Genomic DNA, 15,132 nt, shown 5'->3' with positions numbered 1-15,132 from the left:
GGAAAAAACATTTCCTGGCTGAATTAATATAAGTAAACAATCTCATTTGCCTAAGGGTTCTTCCTCCCTTCTCTTTTTAAATTCTCAACCCAAAAGGAAAAACAAAACAGAATTCCAAATCACTGACTTGAGAATTAGAATACATATAAAACACAAAGGTAATTAAGTAAAAATCCTAGAATTTTAACTTCTGAAGTAAAAGCACCAATTAAAACATAATCTCTTTCAATCTTGCTTATTAAAATTATTCTTACCAGATAAAGCAGAAAGGTATGCAGCCCTGTTCCAAGCCCAACAGAAGACAAAATTCCTAAGCCTATCCAGTAGGCATACAAAAGAAACTGTTTCTCTATACGTTGCACATACTGAAAAACAAAAGGGATGAGGTGAAAACAAAATCAGAATTCTTAAGCAGAAATGTGGTATTTATCAACTATAATAAAAATAAAAAAAACCAACTAAGTTTCCAATAGGAAGAAAGTATTAAGATTAAAAGCTCCTTGAAGAGTCCAAATTCCTCTAATATGTGGTCACAGAGATGGCAAAAAAAATCATGTAACTGTAATAAAGCTCATTTCTACATTCTAAAAAGTCCTATTATTACAATGACATTTATACAAAAAATGCAAATTATTGATAACTATGAGAATAAAAAATTTAAAGATACTTAAAAGTTATAAAAATTTTGTTTAAGAAAGCATGATAGGGACTTCCCTGATGGCGCAGTGGTTAAGAATCTGCCTGCCAATGCAGGGGACACAGGTTCGAGCCCTGGTCCGGGACGATCCCACTTGCCGTGGAGCAACTAAGCCCGTGAGCCACAACTACTGCATTTATAAGTATAAAAACTTCTCTGATTAGAGGTAAAGTGCTGCTCCTCCCCATTTTTAATGCCATTTGTTGTTTTCTAATTTTACAGGCAATATATGTTTATTACAGACAACTAAAAATACATAAAAGCGTAAAGTAAAAAACAATTACCCATAATCTCCACCCCCTCAGAGATAATCACTATCAGCATTTTGATGCATTTAGAGGTAAACTGCTCTAAAATATGAAATGATACCATTTTAGAACTATTTCCTAATAGAATACATTAACGTTTTGCAATTTTATCAAAAGTTATTAACAAAATGTCCTATTTTCCTTTCATTTATGCTGTACAGATGACAGGCAAGTGAACTTCCCCCCACTTTGTATATATAAAACCTAACCTTCAATCTAGGATGAGTATATCAGCTTGGATGGATCACAGGAGTGTGTTATAAAAAATATGAAGACTTTGGTAGTGATTAAAGGATTCATGCTGCTTTGACTAAACACTGTTAGGAAAGTTACATTTAAATCCTTAAAGGTAAAAAGGAATGATATATACCCAATATAAATGCTGAGCAGCCATGAACTACCACAAGAATATTTTTAATATTTGGCCTTAAAAGTAAGACATTAAGATACCAGTTATGAGATAAATTAAAAAGAAAAAAAAAAAATCAATGAAATCCACAAAAGCTCCATTTTGAAACTGTTTGGGATTAGGGAAGGTACAAGAATAGAAACAGAGGTGCTGAACCTCTTACCTGTTGATGTGCTCCTTCAACATAATACGTAGCTATAAGCACAGCAAGCAGCAGTAAAAAAGACATCACAACGCTTTGACGATGCCATAATCTTAAAAACAAATTAAAAAAAAATGAAATATGTCACAGTCTCATTTTCAGGATTCATCACTCTCAAAACATTTCTTATTGAAGCAATTAGGTTACTTAGCTCAGCTTTAGAAGTTGTTCTTGCTGGATTGAGCTCTTTTTTTCTTAAACACTATGGTCTCTTGGGGTGCAGAAGGGGGTCAAGACCAGATACTTGGGTATAGAATCTAATTTCTTATTAGAAACCCCATCGTAGGGGCTTCCCTGGTGGCGCAGTGGTTAAGAATCCGCCTGCCAGTGCGGGGAACACGGGTTCGAGCCCTGGTTCAGAAGGATCCCACATGCCGTGGAGCAACTAAGCCCGTGTGCCACAACTACTGAAGCCCCTGCGCCTAGAGCCCGTGCTCTGCAACAAGAGAAGCCACCACGATGAGAGGCCCGCGCACGGCAGTGAAGAGTGGCTGCCGCTCACCGCAAATAAAGAAAGCCTGCGCATCAATGAGGACCCAATGCAGCCATAAATAAATAAATAAATAAATAAACAAACAAACATAAACAACTTTATAAAAAAAAAAAAAGAACAAGAAATTACATCATAGCCTTTCCCATACCCCAAACTAATCTTTTATATACACCCCAACTTCTAATTGGGACAGGCATTATGATATAATGGAAAGGGCATTGGCCTTTAGTCAGAGGACTTGGATCAGAGTCCCTTAAGTACTGTACTTTGAGTAAGACACTCAACCAATCTGATTCTGTTTCTTGTTTTTAAAATCATGATGATCATATACTTATTTTACCTTCTTCATGGAATTGCTATAAGGATCAAATGAACTAAAAAGTGTTACAAAATGCTTTATAAACTGTAAGTGCATAAAAAGGTAAGATATTATTACAGATACCTTGGAAAAGTAAACCAGAAAATGATTAAGGCAAGTAAAAGTTCAACTTGCTCTTTATGATATCAGAAACAGGGCTTACAGGTACTAAATTTAAAGATAGAACACAATTTCCATGGCAGAGTCCTTTTTTATTGGCTCAAACTATCAGTAGTGCCACGTATCCTGAACCTTGACCTACTAAAGAATCAGTGTATCTAATGTACACAGGCCTGATTTCTCCCGAAGGTAAAGCCAGAAGAAAAAACTTCTCATTTTCATTGCTCTCCTCTGCATAAAAGATTCAACATGAGACAATGGTCAACTGTAACAATCCAGTGAACAAATAGCAACAAGTTTCCCTAATCTATTTTTCTTCGAACTACACATAAAAAGGAAAATAAGTATGTTCCTATAACATTCTAAATTTAATTAATCCATTTTGATAGAGCAGGTGGCAGGGAGACTGTTGAAGATTTCTAAAATTAGTAAATACAGTTTATATAAAAGGAAACGGAAGACTCTTTACCTTGAGGTCCATTCCTTCAAGATTACTAGGATTTCCAGAGAAAAATACTGCAAGGTAACGAGTGGCTGTCTCCACAGGACAATATTCTGCCTTTCTTCCCGATCCCTCCTCTTCTTTTCATTCACTGAAGAGGGATCTGAAAAACAGTGTAAAAGTTAAAACAGGATGTTCACTTTTTCCAGTCACTTTCAAAATTCACCTACCTTCCCATCCCACATTTGAAGGACTGTATATAAACCTCAAAAAACAAACAATCTGGTTCACATTGTGACAAGTCTAGGCTATGTCCTGCTGTTCTACTCTTACCATTATTTTTGGAATTATTTTATTGTCAGGACACAAGTTTCTTTTCTTATACATTACTGGAATGCTAAATTAGCCCACTTTCTATGAAGGGCAATTTAGCACCATATCATAGAACAAAGTGGTTTAGAGCTCAAAACGTGAAGGCAAACTACTTGGTTCCAAATCCTGGCACTGCCATCTACTAGTCATGTGATCTTGGGCAAGGTAATTAACCTTTCTATGCCTCAGTTTTCTCTTCTCTAAAATGAAGATAAAAATAGTACTTACTTTTTAGTGTCTTGTAAAGATTAAATGAGTTAATACATGTATGTATATGTGCAATTAAGGTTAGTTATTATTGGTAATAATAGTAACTCTCTCAGCATCATCTCTCGAAATTATAAATGCATATACCCTGTCACCTAATAATTCCATTTCTAAGAATGATTAGCTGTAAGGAGAAATGACTTTTGTATGAGTTTATTCAATACAGTGTTATTGGTTCTAGCAAAAGATTATAAACAACTGTTACCAACAGAGGACAGAGGAGCTATTAAAATATGATAGATTTGTACAATGGAATACTAAGCAGCCATAACAAAGAATAAGTTCTTCATGTACAATCTCTATGAAATATTAAGTAAAAAACCCCAAACAACACACACCATGGTACAGAATAGAAAGTGTGTCATTCTAACATTAATTTTAAATTCCAAAGGGGTGGGCAGTAGTGGAAGAATACATAAATGTATGTGCTTGTTGAAAGAAAGGAAAGAAAAAATAACATGCAAAAGCTCCTAATGGGATGAGACTATGATATATGCAATGTTTATTTCCGAATCCTGAAACTCCTGGTGAAACAATGCAAAATTTATTGACAACCAAAGTAACCCAAAAGTCAGTAAGTGCTGCAAAATACGTTCTGCAAGGCAATGCAGTGATCAAAACAAACAAATGGAAACTGCTACTTCAGATAGCTTGCAATTCTTCTAATAGAAGAAAATTTCTATGATATAATATTACCATGCTGAAGTATTATTTGCAATGTGTTTGAGATGCCAAACGATTTAGAAGTTAAAAAGAAAACCATTATAATTAACAGAAAAGGAAAACCTTTCATTTTCTTTTAAACACAAAAAGGAAAGTTCCTACTTAAATCATCTATATAAGTAATAGCTGTAATTTTCAGGGTAAATGTGTGAATAAGAGTCAAATATAGTGAAATTTACCACAAATTCCTAGTTTGGTTAAAATATAAATTTATTTGTTTCAAACTAAAATTTAAAAATAAATCCACAATAATCACATTCTGACTTTTTGGATAATTATAAAATTAGGATTAGCATAATAAGTAAATTTATAATCTACTTCTAAAGTTACAAAATAGCATGATAAAACTGAGTGCCAAACAAAGCCAAATAAATATTTACCACACCACAAGATTAAAAAATAATAATCTTGTACCTAGAACACTGCTGATGTGACTACGGCCAGGCTGCTTCTGCTATCACTGTGAAAAATCACCACATAGGCCCTTATATACCCGTAATTTAATTTACTATGAAGATGAAACAAAAGATAATCAATCTTTTACAAGATTTATAAGAATTTTATGTATCCTATATTATTATATAAGATATTATTTTGTTAACAAAAGATAATAAATATTAGATATAATATATTTCTATTTTATTCCAATGAAAAAGATATCATTTAAACCCGTAGATCTTCTCCCTCCAAACCACCATACTTCACCTGTGAAGTTTCCATTATATTGTTCCTTGTTCATTGCTACACGTCTCTGGTCACAATTTTTTCCATTCTCTGCCATTTCATAGATCAATAACTCTTGAGGAGCTAATAAAACAAAATAAAATCCAGTGATATGTTACATACTTCTGCTTTGCATCTGTGGCTGAACGAAACTGAATACAGAAACAACATGGGAGTAATCCCCACGTGCCATCTCAATAATGTGTTTATACCTTAATTTTCTCTTTTATAATCAAGATTTAATAATTTGTATAGAAACTGTAGTAGAAGTATTAAAAATATAAAAGCCATGTTGTTGTAATCCTTTTCCAAACAGTTATCCCAGTGATTTTCCAGATTAAAATTTGGAGGCAATTTGTCCACAGAAGGATATAAAATACTAGCATCTTCAAGTACTGATAACCTATAAGGTCTAAAGTCTTTCTATTTCAAAATTGAATATCATACATACTATCTACACAAATTTTACCAATCTTGCAGTCCTTTTAGCATTACTTTAAAAAAACGATTATATTATCAAACATGTCAAAAATGTTGCCACACAGATCCAAGATCAATTTTATTTAGGAAACAATTCTACTGAAAAAAAAAATGATATGGGCACAGAAGGTGAAAATTTAAAAAGTTTAAGATAAGTTAAATGTACTCTTTATAGCATGATTCATACTACAGGTATAGGTATAAATTTTTAATTTAAATCCCTGTATTACAACATATAAATTGTACTGACATAATTATTCTACACGAAAACACCAGATTACCTGTGCAGGTATCATTCTTTCAGGTGCTGGTAAAGTAAATCTTTCTACTCAAAAAGCATATCACTTCAAAGTCTCAATGCTGAGTCCTCTGCATGTGCCATGAGTCCTGCTACTCTTATACTCAGCTGATTAGAATATGACATGGTCATGGTTTCAATCTTCCTATGGTTTGTTAGCTGGAGCTATTTTATCCCTTGACTAAAATTCTAACCATAATTTAGGCCTCATAAAGGAAAATAAGTGAAAGACTATAAAGACAGAACAAAGAGCATACATTCATCACTCCAACAGAAGGTCTCTTCTTTTAGACACAATCCATTTGTGGACTCCTTTGTTTTGTTGCCTTCATTTCTCAATAAACAAACATATTAGGAAATAAAGTATAGGTTTCCATTAGCACAGATGGATAGCCTGGAGCAGATGATTATAAGTCTAAAATCTGGATTTCCATACCAGATTTGCCACTAACTAGTTGTGTGACCTTAAGCAAGTCTCATTTTTTCTAGATCTTGATTCTCTGGATCTACAAAAGGAGGACAAAAATTCTCACTTTCACAGGATTAATGAGGATGAAAGAGTGTGTGTTTGGGCATGCAAGGGTGTGTATAACTATAAATGGCAATACATGGAAAGGGTAGGAGGTATCTGACACAGTAAACCTAGAAACTGTCTATACTAGAGAAACTACTTCATAGCACATGCCTCACTGCTACCATATCAGTGATGTCAGTGTCTTTCATTCAACACTCATTATAAAAGTTCTGGGGTCAGTAATGGGCACTGAAGATATAAATGTGAATAAGACAAGATCTTTCTCCTCCAGCAGGTCATAATCTGGTAGGGAAGCCAGATGAGCACAAGACTTCAATTATAATATAAAACAATGAAACAGATATACAGCAAATAACTTAGTGGGAAGAAAACAGGTTTTAGAATTGGATTCAAACCCAAACTTCACAAGTATATATTTTGAGCTTTGGGAAGTTTCTAAATCTCTCTAAATATCAGTTTCTTTAATTTGTAAAATAGAGATAACACGACACACAAAGGGTTACTCTGAGGATTAAATAACGTAATGTACATAAAATACTAGTATACTGTCCCACCTTTTATATGAACTCAATATATACTGGTTTATAATGATGATAAGGAGAAAGAAAGTACAGGAAAAAGTATGGGAGCTCAGAGGGCAATACATTCAGAGTAGTACTAGACGCTGAAATTTGATTCTGCAAATTTAAGTCAGAGTTCTGTGAAGATGTTTTCAAAAGACAAGCAATCACAAAAAAAGAAAGACGAAGATAAATTGTGAAAATCTATAAGATCAAAGCATCACCACAATAAGTTCACAAAATGTAAATCTATTCCACAAATCATGCTTTCTGGTTTTATTAATAAAATTAATAGAACATATTTGAAATGGACCATATAATAAAGGAGTTAAAGAGTTTCCATCTTCCAATCATTCAACTTGAAGCCATACTTAAGTTCTGTAAATACTTAAAACTGTGCGAACTCATATTCAGCCAAATTCTATAGGCAATTCATTTTAGAGATGAACAGCCCTTCACCTACATCACAATAAATAACATTTAATTAATTTGTGATGAAAAGATATAAGAAGGCACAAAAGAGCTTATGTGTTATGAAGAAAACACTCTAAAACCTTTCCCCTGCAAAACACTGATAATTGAGCTCACTTCCCCAGTTTTACTCCTTCCCATAGTATCATCTTTAAGAGACAGAAAGAGTTTTGTCCAAAACAACTTGGGTCCATTTAAGTTCTTACTTAATAACAATGGTATTATGCAATTATTCAAAGATGTTTTTAAAGACATTTCAACAAGAATTTTTATTTGAGCAAATAATGTGTTCTTACACAATATGCTAAAAAAGAAAACAGTCTACAGACATTTCCTACTCAAAAAATTCTCCAGAAAAAAACATAGTCTGGAATTTTGTTTTGTGAGAAATAGCATAGGAGACTAAGTTATTTTCTTTTAATCCGTCTACGTCTTTACAAACAAAATAAATTCACAGTTTAAAAAACAATTTTGGGGGGCTTCCCTGCAGTGGTTAAGAATCTGCCTGCCAATGCAGGGGACACGGGTTCGATCCCTGGTTGGGGAAGATCCCACATGCCGTGGAGCAACAAAGCCCATGAGCCACAACTACTGAGCCTGCACTCTAGAGCCCATGAGCCACAACTACTGAGCCCATGTGCCACAACTACTGAAGCCCATGCGCCTAGAGCCTGTGCTCTGCAACAAGAGAAGCCACCACAATGAGAAGCCCGAGCACTGCAACAAAGAGTAGCCCCTGCTCACTGCAACTAGAGAAAGCCTGCACGTAGCAACGAAGTCCCAACACAGCCAAAAATAAAAATGAAAATAAAAATAAAATACAGGAGGAACCAAGATGGTGGAGTAGAAGGACGTGCTCTCACTCCCTCTTGCGAGAACACCAAAATCACAACTAGCTGCTGGACAATCATCGACAGGAAGACACTAGAACTCACCAAAAAAGATACCCCACATCCAAAGACAAAGGAGAAGCCACAATGAGACAGTAGGAAGGGCACAATCACAGTAAAATCAAATCACGTAACTGCTGGGTGGGTGACTCACAGACTGGAGAACACGTATACCACAGAAGTCCACCCACTGGAGTGAAGGTTCTGAGCCCCACGTCAGGCTTCCCAACCTGGGGGTCCGGCAACAGGAGGAGGAATTCCTAGAGAATCAGACTTGAAGCCTAGTGGGAATTGATTGCAGGACTTCGACAGGACTGGGGGAAACAGAGACTCCACTCTTGGAGGGCACACACAAAGTACTGTGTGCATCGGGACCCAGGGGAAGGAGCAGTGACCCCAGGGGAGACTGAACCAGACCTACCTGCTAGTGTTGGAGGGTCTCCTGCAGAGGCGGGGGGTGGCTGTGGTTCACTGTGGGGACAAGGACACTGGCAGCAGAAGTTCTGGGAAGTACTCCTTGGCGAGAGCCCTCCCAGAGTCTGCCATTAGCCCCACCAAAGAGCCAAAATAGGCTCCAGTGTTGGGTTGCCTCAGGCCAAACAACCAACAGGGAGGGAACCCAGCCCCACCCATCAACAGTCATTCGGATTAAAGTTTTACTGAGCTCAGCCCACCAGAGCAACAGTCAGCTCTACCCACCACCAGTCCCTCCCATCAGGAAACTTCCACAAGCCTCTTACATAGCCTCATCCACCAGAGAGCAGACAGCAGAAGCAAGAAGAACTACAATTCTGCAGCCTGCGGAACAAAAACCACATTCACAGAAAGATGGACAAGAAGAAAAGGCAGAGGGCTATGTACCAGATGAATGAACAAGATAAACCCCCAGAAAAACAACTAAATGAAGTGGAGATAGGCAATCTTCCAGAAAAAGAATTCAGAATAATGATAGTGAAGATGATCCAGGACCTCGGAAAAAGAATGGAGGCGGGCTTCCCTGGTGGCGCAGTGGTTGAGGGTCTGCCTGCCAATGCAGGGGATGCGGGTTCGAGCCCTGGTCTGGGAGGATCCTGTGTGCCGCGGAGCAGCTAGGCCCGTGAGCCACAACTGCTGGGCCTGCGTGTCTGTAGCCTGTGCTCCGCAACAAGAGAGGCCGCGATAGTGAGAGGCCCGCGCACCGCGATGAGGAGTGGCCTCCGCTTGCCGTAGCTAGAGAGGGCCCTCACACAGAAGAGAAGACCGAACACAGCCAAAATTAAATAAATAAATTTAAAAAAAAATAGCAGATAATAATAACTCTTAAAAAAAAAAAAGAATGGAGGCAAAGATCAAGAAGATGCAAGAAATGTTTAACAAAGACCTAGAAGAATTAAAGAACAAACAAACAGAGATGAACAATACAATAATTGAAATGAAAACTACACTAGAAGGAATCAATAGCAGAATAACTGAGGCAGAAGAACAGATAAGTGACCTGGAAGACAGAATGGTGGAATTTACTGCTGCAGAACAGAATAAAGAAAAAAGAATGAAAAGAAATGAAAACAGCCTAAGAGACCTCTGGGACAACATTAAACGCAACAATATTTGCATTATAGGGGTCCTAGAAGAAGAAGAGAGAGAGAAAGGACCAGAGAAAATATTTGAAGAGATTATAGTCGAAAACTTCCCTAACATGGGAAGGGAAAGAGCCACCCACCCAAGTCCAGGTAGTACAGTGAGTCCCATACAGGATAAACCCAAGGAGAAACACGCTGAGACACATAGTAATCAAATTGGCAAAAATTAAAGACAAAGAAAAATTATTGAAAGCAGCAAGGGAAAAACAAAAAATAACATACAAGGGAATTCCCATAAGGTTAACAGCTGATTTCTCAGCAGAAACTCTACAAGCCAGAAGGGAGTGGCATGATATACTTAAAGTGATGAAAGGGAAGAATCTATAACCAAGATTACTCTACCTGGCAAGGATCTCATTCAGATTCGATGGAGAAATCAAAAGCTTTACAGACAAGCAAAAGCTAACAGAATTCAGCACCATCAAACCAGCTCTACAACAAATGCTAAAGGAACTTCTCTAAGTGGGAAACAGAAGAGAAGAAAAGGACCTACAAAAACAAACCCAAAACAATTAAGAAAATGGTCATAGGAACATACATATTGATAATTACCTTAAACGTGAATGGATTAAATGCTCCAACCAAAAGACACAGGCTTGCTGAATGGATACAAAAACAAGACCCATATATATGCTGTCTACAAGAGACCCACTCTAGACCTAGGGACACATACAGACTGAAAGTGAGGGGATGGAAAAAGATATTCCATGCAAATGGAAATCAAAAGAAAGCTGGAGTAGCTATACTCATATCAGATAAAATAGACTTTAAAATAAAGAATGTTACAAGAGACAAGGAAGGACACTACATAATGATCAAGGGATGAATCCAAGAAGAAGATATAACAATTATAAGTATATATGCACCAAACATAGGAGCACCTCAATACATAAGGCAACTGCTAACAGCTATAAAAGAGGAAATTGACAGCAACACAATAATAGTGGGGGACTTTAACACCTCACTTACACCAATGGACAGATCATCCAAAATGAAAATAAATAAGGAAACAGAAGCTTTAAATGACACAACAGACCAGATAGATTTAATTGATATTATAGGACATTCCATCCAAAGACAGCAGATTACACTTTCTTCTCAAGTGAGCACGGAACATTCTCCAGGATAGATTACATCTTGGGTCACAAATCAAGCCTCAGTAAATTTAAGAAAATTGAAATCATATCAAGCATCTTTTCTGACCACAACGTTATGAGATTAGAAATCAATTACAGGGAAAAAAACGTAAAAAACACAAACATATGGAGGCTAAACAATACGTTACTAAATAACTAAGAGATCACTGAAGAAATCAAAGAGGAAACCAAAAAATACCTAGAGACAAATGACAATGAAAACATGACGATCCAAAACCTATGGGATGCAGCAAAAGCAGTACTAAGAGGGAAGTTTATAGCTATACAAGCCTACCTCAAGAAACAAGAAAAATCTCAAAGAAACAATCTAACCTTACACCTAAAGGAACTAGAGAAAGAAGAACAAACAAAACCCAAAGTTAGCAGAAGGAAAGAAATCATAAAGATCAGAGCAGAAATAAATGAAATACAAACAAAGAAATCAATACCAAAGATCAATAAAAGTAAAAGCTGGTTCTTTGAGAAGATAAACAAAATTGATAAACCATTAGCCAGACTCATCAAGAAAAAGAGGGAGAGGACTCAAATCAACAAAATAAGAAATGAAAAAGGAGAAGTTACCCCGGACACCGCAGAAATACAAAGCATCCTAAGAGACGACTACAAGCAACTCTATGCTAATAAAGTGGACAATCTGGAAGAAATGGACAAATTCGTAGAAAGGTATAGCCTCCCAAGACTGAACCAGGAAGAAACAGAAAATATGAACAGACTAATCACAAGTAATGAAATTGAAACTGTGATTAAAAATCTTCCAACAAATGAAAGTCCAGGACCAGATGGCTTCACAGGTGAATTCTATCAAACATTTAGAGAAGAGCTAACACCCATCCTTCTCAAACTCTTCCAAAAAATTGCAGAGGAAGGAACACTCCCAAACTCATTCTATGAGGCCACCATCACCCCAATACCAAAACCAGACAAAGATACTACAAAAAAAAGAAAATTACAGACCAATATCATGGACGAATATAGATGCAAAAATCCTCAACAAAATACTAGCAAACAGAATCCAACAACACATTGAAAGGATCATTCATACACCATGATCAAGTGGAATTTATCCCAGGGATGAAAGGATTCTTCAAAATATGCAAATCAATCAATGTGATACACCATATTAACAAACTTAAGAATAAAAACCATATAATCATGGGGGCTTCCCTGGTGGCGCAGTGGTTGAGAATCTGCCTGCCAGTGCAGGGGACACGGGTTCGAGCCCTGGTCTGGGAAGATCCCACATGCCGCGGAGCAATTAGGCCCGTGAGCCACAACTACTGAGCCTGCGCGTCTGGAGCCTGTGCTCCGCAACAAAGGGAGGCCGCGACAGTGAGAGGCCTGCGCACCACGATGAAGAGTGGCCTCCACTCGCCGCAACTAGAGAAAGCCCTCGCACAGCAACGAAGACCCAACACAGCCATAAATAAATAAATAAATAAATATTTTTTAAAAACCCATATAATCATCTCAATAGATGCAGAAAAAGCTTTTGACAAAATTCAACACCCATTTATGACAAAACCTCTCCAGAAAGTGGGCATAGAGGGAAACTACCTCAACATAATAAAGGCCATATACGACAAACCCACAGCAAACATCATTCTCAATGGTGAAAAACTGAAAGCATTTCCTCTAAGATCAGGAACGAGACAAGGATATCCACTCTCACCACTATCATTCAACATAGTTTTGGTAGTCCTAGCCACGGCAATCAGAGAAGAAAAAGAAATAAAAGGAATACAAATTGGAAAAGAAGAAGTAAAACTGTCACTGTTGGCAGATGACATGATAATATACATAGAGAATCCTAAGAATGCCATCAGAAAACTACTAGAGCTAATCAATGAATTCGGTAAAGTTGCAGGATACAAAATTAATGCACAGAAATCTCTTGCATTCCTATACACTAATGATGAAAAATCTGAAAGAGAAATTAAGGAAACACTCCCATTTACCACTGCAACAAAAAGAATAAAATACCTAGGAATAAACCTACGAAAGGAGACAAAAGACCTGTATGCAGAAAACTATAAGACACTGATGAAAGAAATTAAAGATGATACCAACAGATGGAGAGATATACCATGTTCTTGGATTGGAAGAATCAACATTGTGAAAATGACTCTACTACCCAAAGCAATCTACAGATTCAATGCAATTCCTATCAAATTACCAATGGCATTTTCTACGGAACTAGAACAAATCATCTTAAAATTTGTATGGAGACACAAAAGACCCCGAATAGCCAAAGCAGTCTTGAGGGAAAAAAACAGAGCTGGAGAAATCAGACTCCCTGACTTCAGACTATATTACCAAGCTACGGTAATCAAGACAATATGGTACTGGCACAAAAACAGCAACATAGATCAATGGAACAAGATAGAAAGCCCAGAGATAAACCCACGCACCTATGGTCAACTAATCTATGACAAAGGAGGCAAAGATATACAATGGAGAAAAGACAGTCTCTTCAATAAGTGGTGCTGGGAAAACTGGACAGTTACATGTAAAAGAATGAAATTAGAACGCTCCCTAACACCATACACAAAAATAAACTCAAAATGGATTTGAGACCTAAATGTAGGACCGGACACTGTAAAACTCTTAGAGGAAAACATAGGAAGAACACTCTCTGACATAAATTACAGCAAGATCTTTTTTGATCCACCTCCTAGAGTAATGGAAATAAAAACAAAAATAAACAAATGGGACCTAATGAAACTTCAAAGCTTTTGCACAGCAAAGGAAACCATAAACAAGACGAAAAGACAACCCTCAGAATGGGAGGAAATATTTGCAAACAATCAACGCACAAAGGATTAATCTCCAAAATATATAAACAGCTCATGCAGCTCAATATTAAAGAAACAGCAACCCAATCCAAAAATGGGCAGAAGACCGAAATAGACATTTCTCCAAAGAAGACATACAGACGGCCACGAAGCACATGAAAAGATGCTCAACATCACTAATCATTAGAGAAATGCAAATCAAAACTACAATGAGGTATCACCTCACTCCTGTTAGAATGGGCATCATCAGAAAATCTACAAACAACAAATGCTGGAGAGGGTGTGGAGAAAAGGGAACCCTCTTGCACTGTTGGTGGGAATGTAAATTGATACAGCCACTATGGAGAACAATATGGAGGTTCCTTAAAAAACTAAAAATAGAATTACCATATGACCCAGCAATCCCACTACTGGGCATATACCCAGAGAAAACCGTAATTCAAAAAGACACATGCACCCGAATGTTCATTGCAGCACTATTTACAATAGCCAGGTCATGGAAGCAACCTAAATGCCCATCAACAGACAAATGGATAAAGAAGATGTGGTACATATATACAATGGAATATTACTCAGCCATAAAAAGGAACGAAATTGAGTCATTTGTTGAGAAGTGGATGGATCTAGAGACTGTCATACAGAGTGAAGTAAGTCAGAAAGAGAAAAACAAATATCGTATATTAATGCATGTATGTGGAACCTAGAAAAATGGTACAGATGAGCCGGTTTGCAGGGCAGAAGTTGAGACACAGATGTAGAGAATGGACATATGGACACCAAGGGGGGAAAACTGCGGTGGGGTGGGGATGGTGGTGTGCTGAATTGGGCGATTGGGATTGACATGTATACACTGATGTGTATAAAATTGATGACTAATAAGAACCTGCTGTATAAAAAAATAAATAAAATAAAATTTAAAAATTAAAAAAAAACAAACAAAAAACTAATACTAAACTTTCTTTGGGTTATTTGTATGGAAATATGTTAATATAAATGTTTCAGACATTACATGAAATTCCTAAAAATCTTATATGTTCTGGTATAATGTTATAAGTCATAATTCTAATTATTACTTTAAAAAGTATATCTCAGAAATAACTAAATTTCCTTGTCAATTGCATTATTATGAACTTTCATCTAATCTTTAACCATGGTCATTTTTAAGTCTTTTGTCATTTACAGACAGTTCTGGGTGTACTCTGATGCTTTTGCAAAA

The 15,132-nt window shown here is 36.6% G+C and overlaps 1 protein-coding gene across 4 annotated transcripts in view; it reads right to left on the bottom strand.

Moving 5' to 3' along the window:
- VMP1 (vacuole membrane protein 1) overlaps positions 1–15,132 on the bottom strand; it is a 127,295-nt gene that overhangs the window by 94,446 nt on the left and 17,717 nt on the right. For 3 of the 4 annotated variants that reach the window (XM_059906504.1, XM_059906507.1, XM_059906505.1), the window contains exons 2-5: positions 5,097–5,198; positions 3,057–3,192; positions 1,578–1,668; positions 255–365 (exon numbers count right to left, since the gene is read on the bottom strand). In XM_059906504.1, the coding sequence (XP_059762487.1) occupies positions 255–365; positions 1,578–1,668; positions 3,057–3,192; positions 5,097–5,172 (414 nt within the window). In that variant the 5' untranslated portion in view covers positions 5,173–5,198. The remainder of the gene's footprint in view (positions 1–254; positions 366–1,577; positions 1,669–3,056; positions 3,193–5,096; positions 5,199–15,132) is intronic. The other variant, XM_059906506.1, reaches the window with a different exon arrangement.

Source organism: Balaenoptera ricei, chromosome 20, assembly GCF_028023285.1.
Source record: "Balaenoptera ricei isolate mBalRic1 chromosome 20, mBalRic1.hap2, whole genome shotgun sequence".
Taxonomy (NCBI): Eukaryota; Metazoa; Chordata; class Mammalia; order Artiodactyla; family Balaenopteridae; genus Balaenoptera; species Balaenoptera ricei.
Note: the sequence above shows the minus strand (reverse complement) of the source record. Positions and strands in the feature narration are given on the sequence as shown.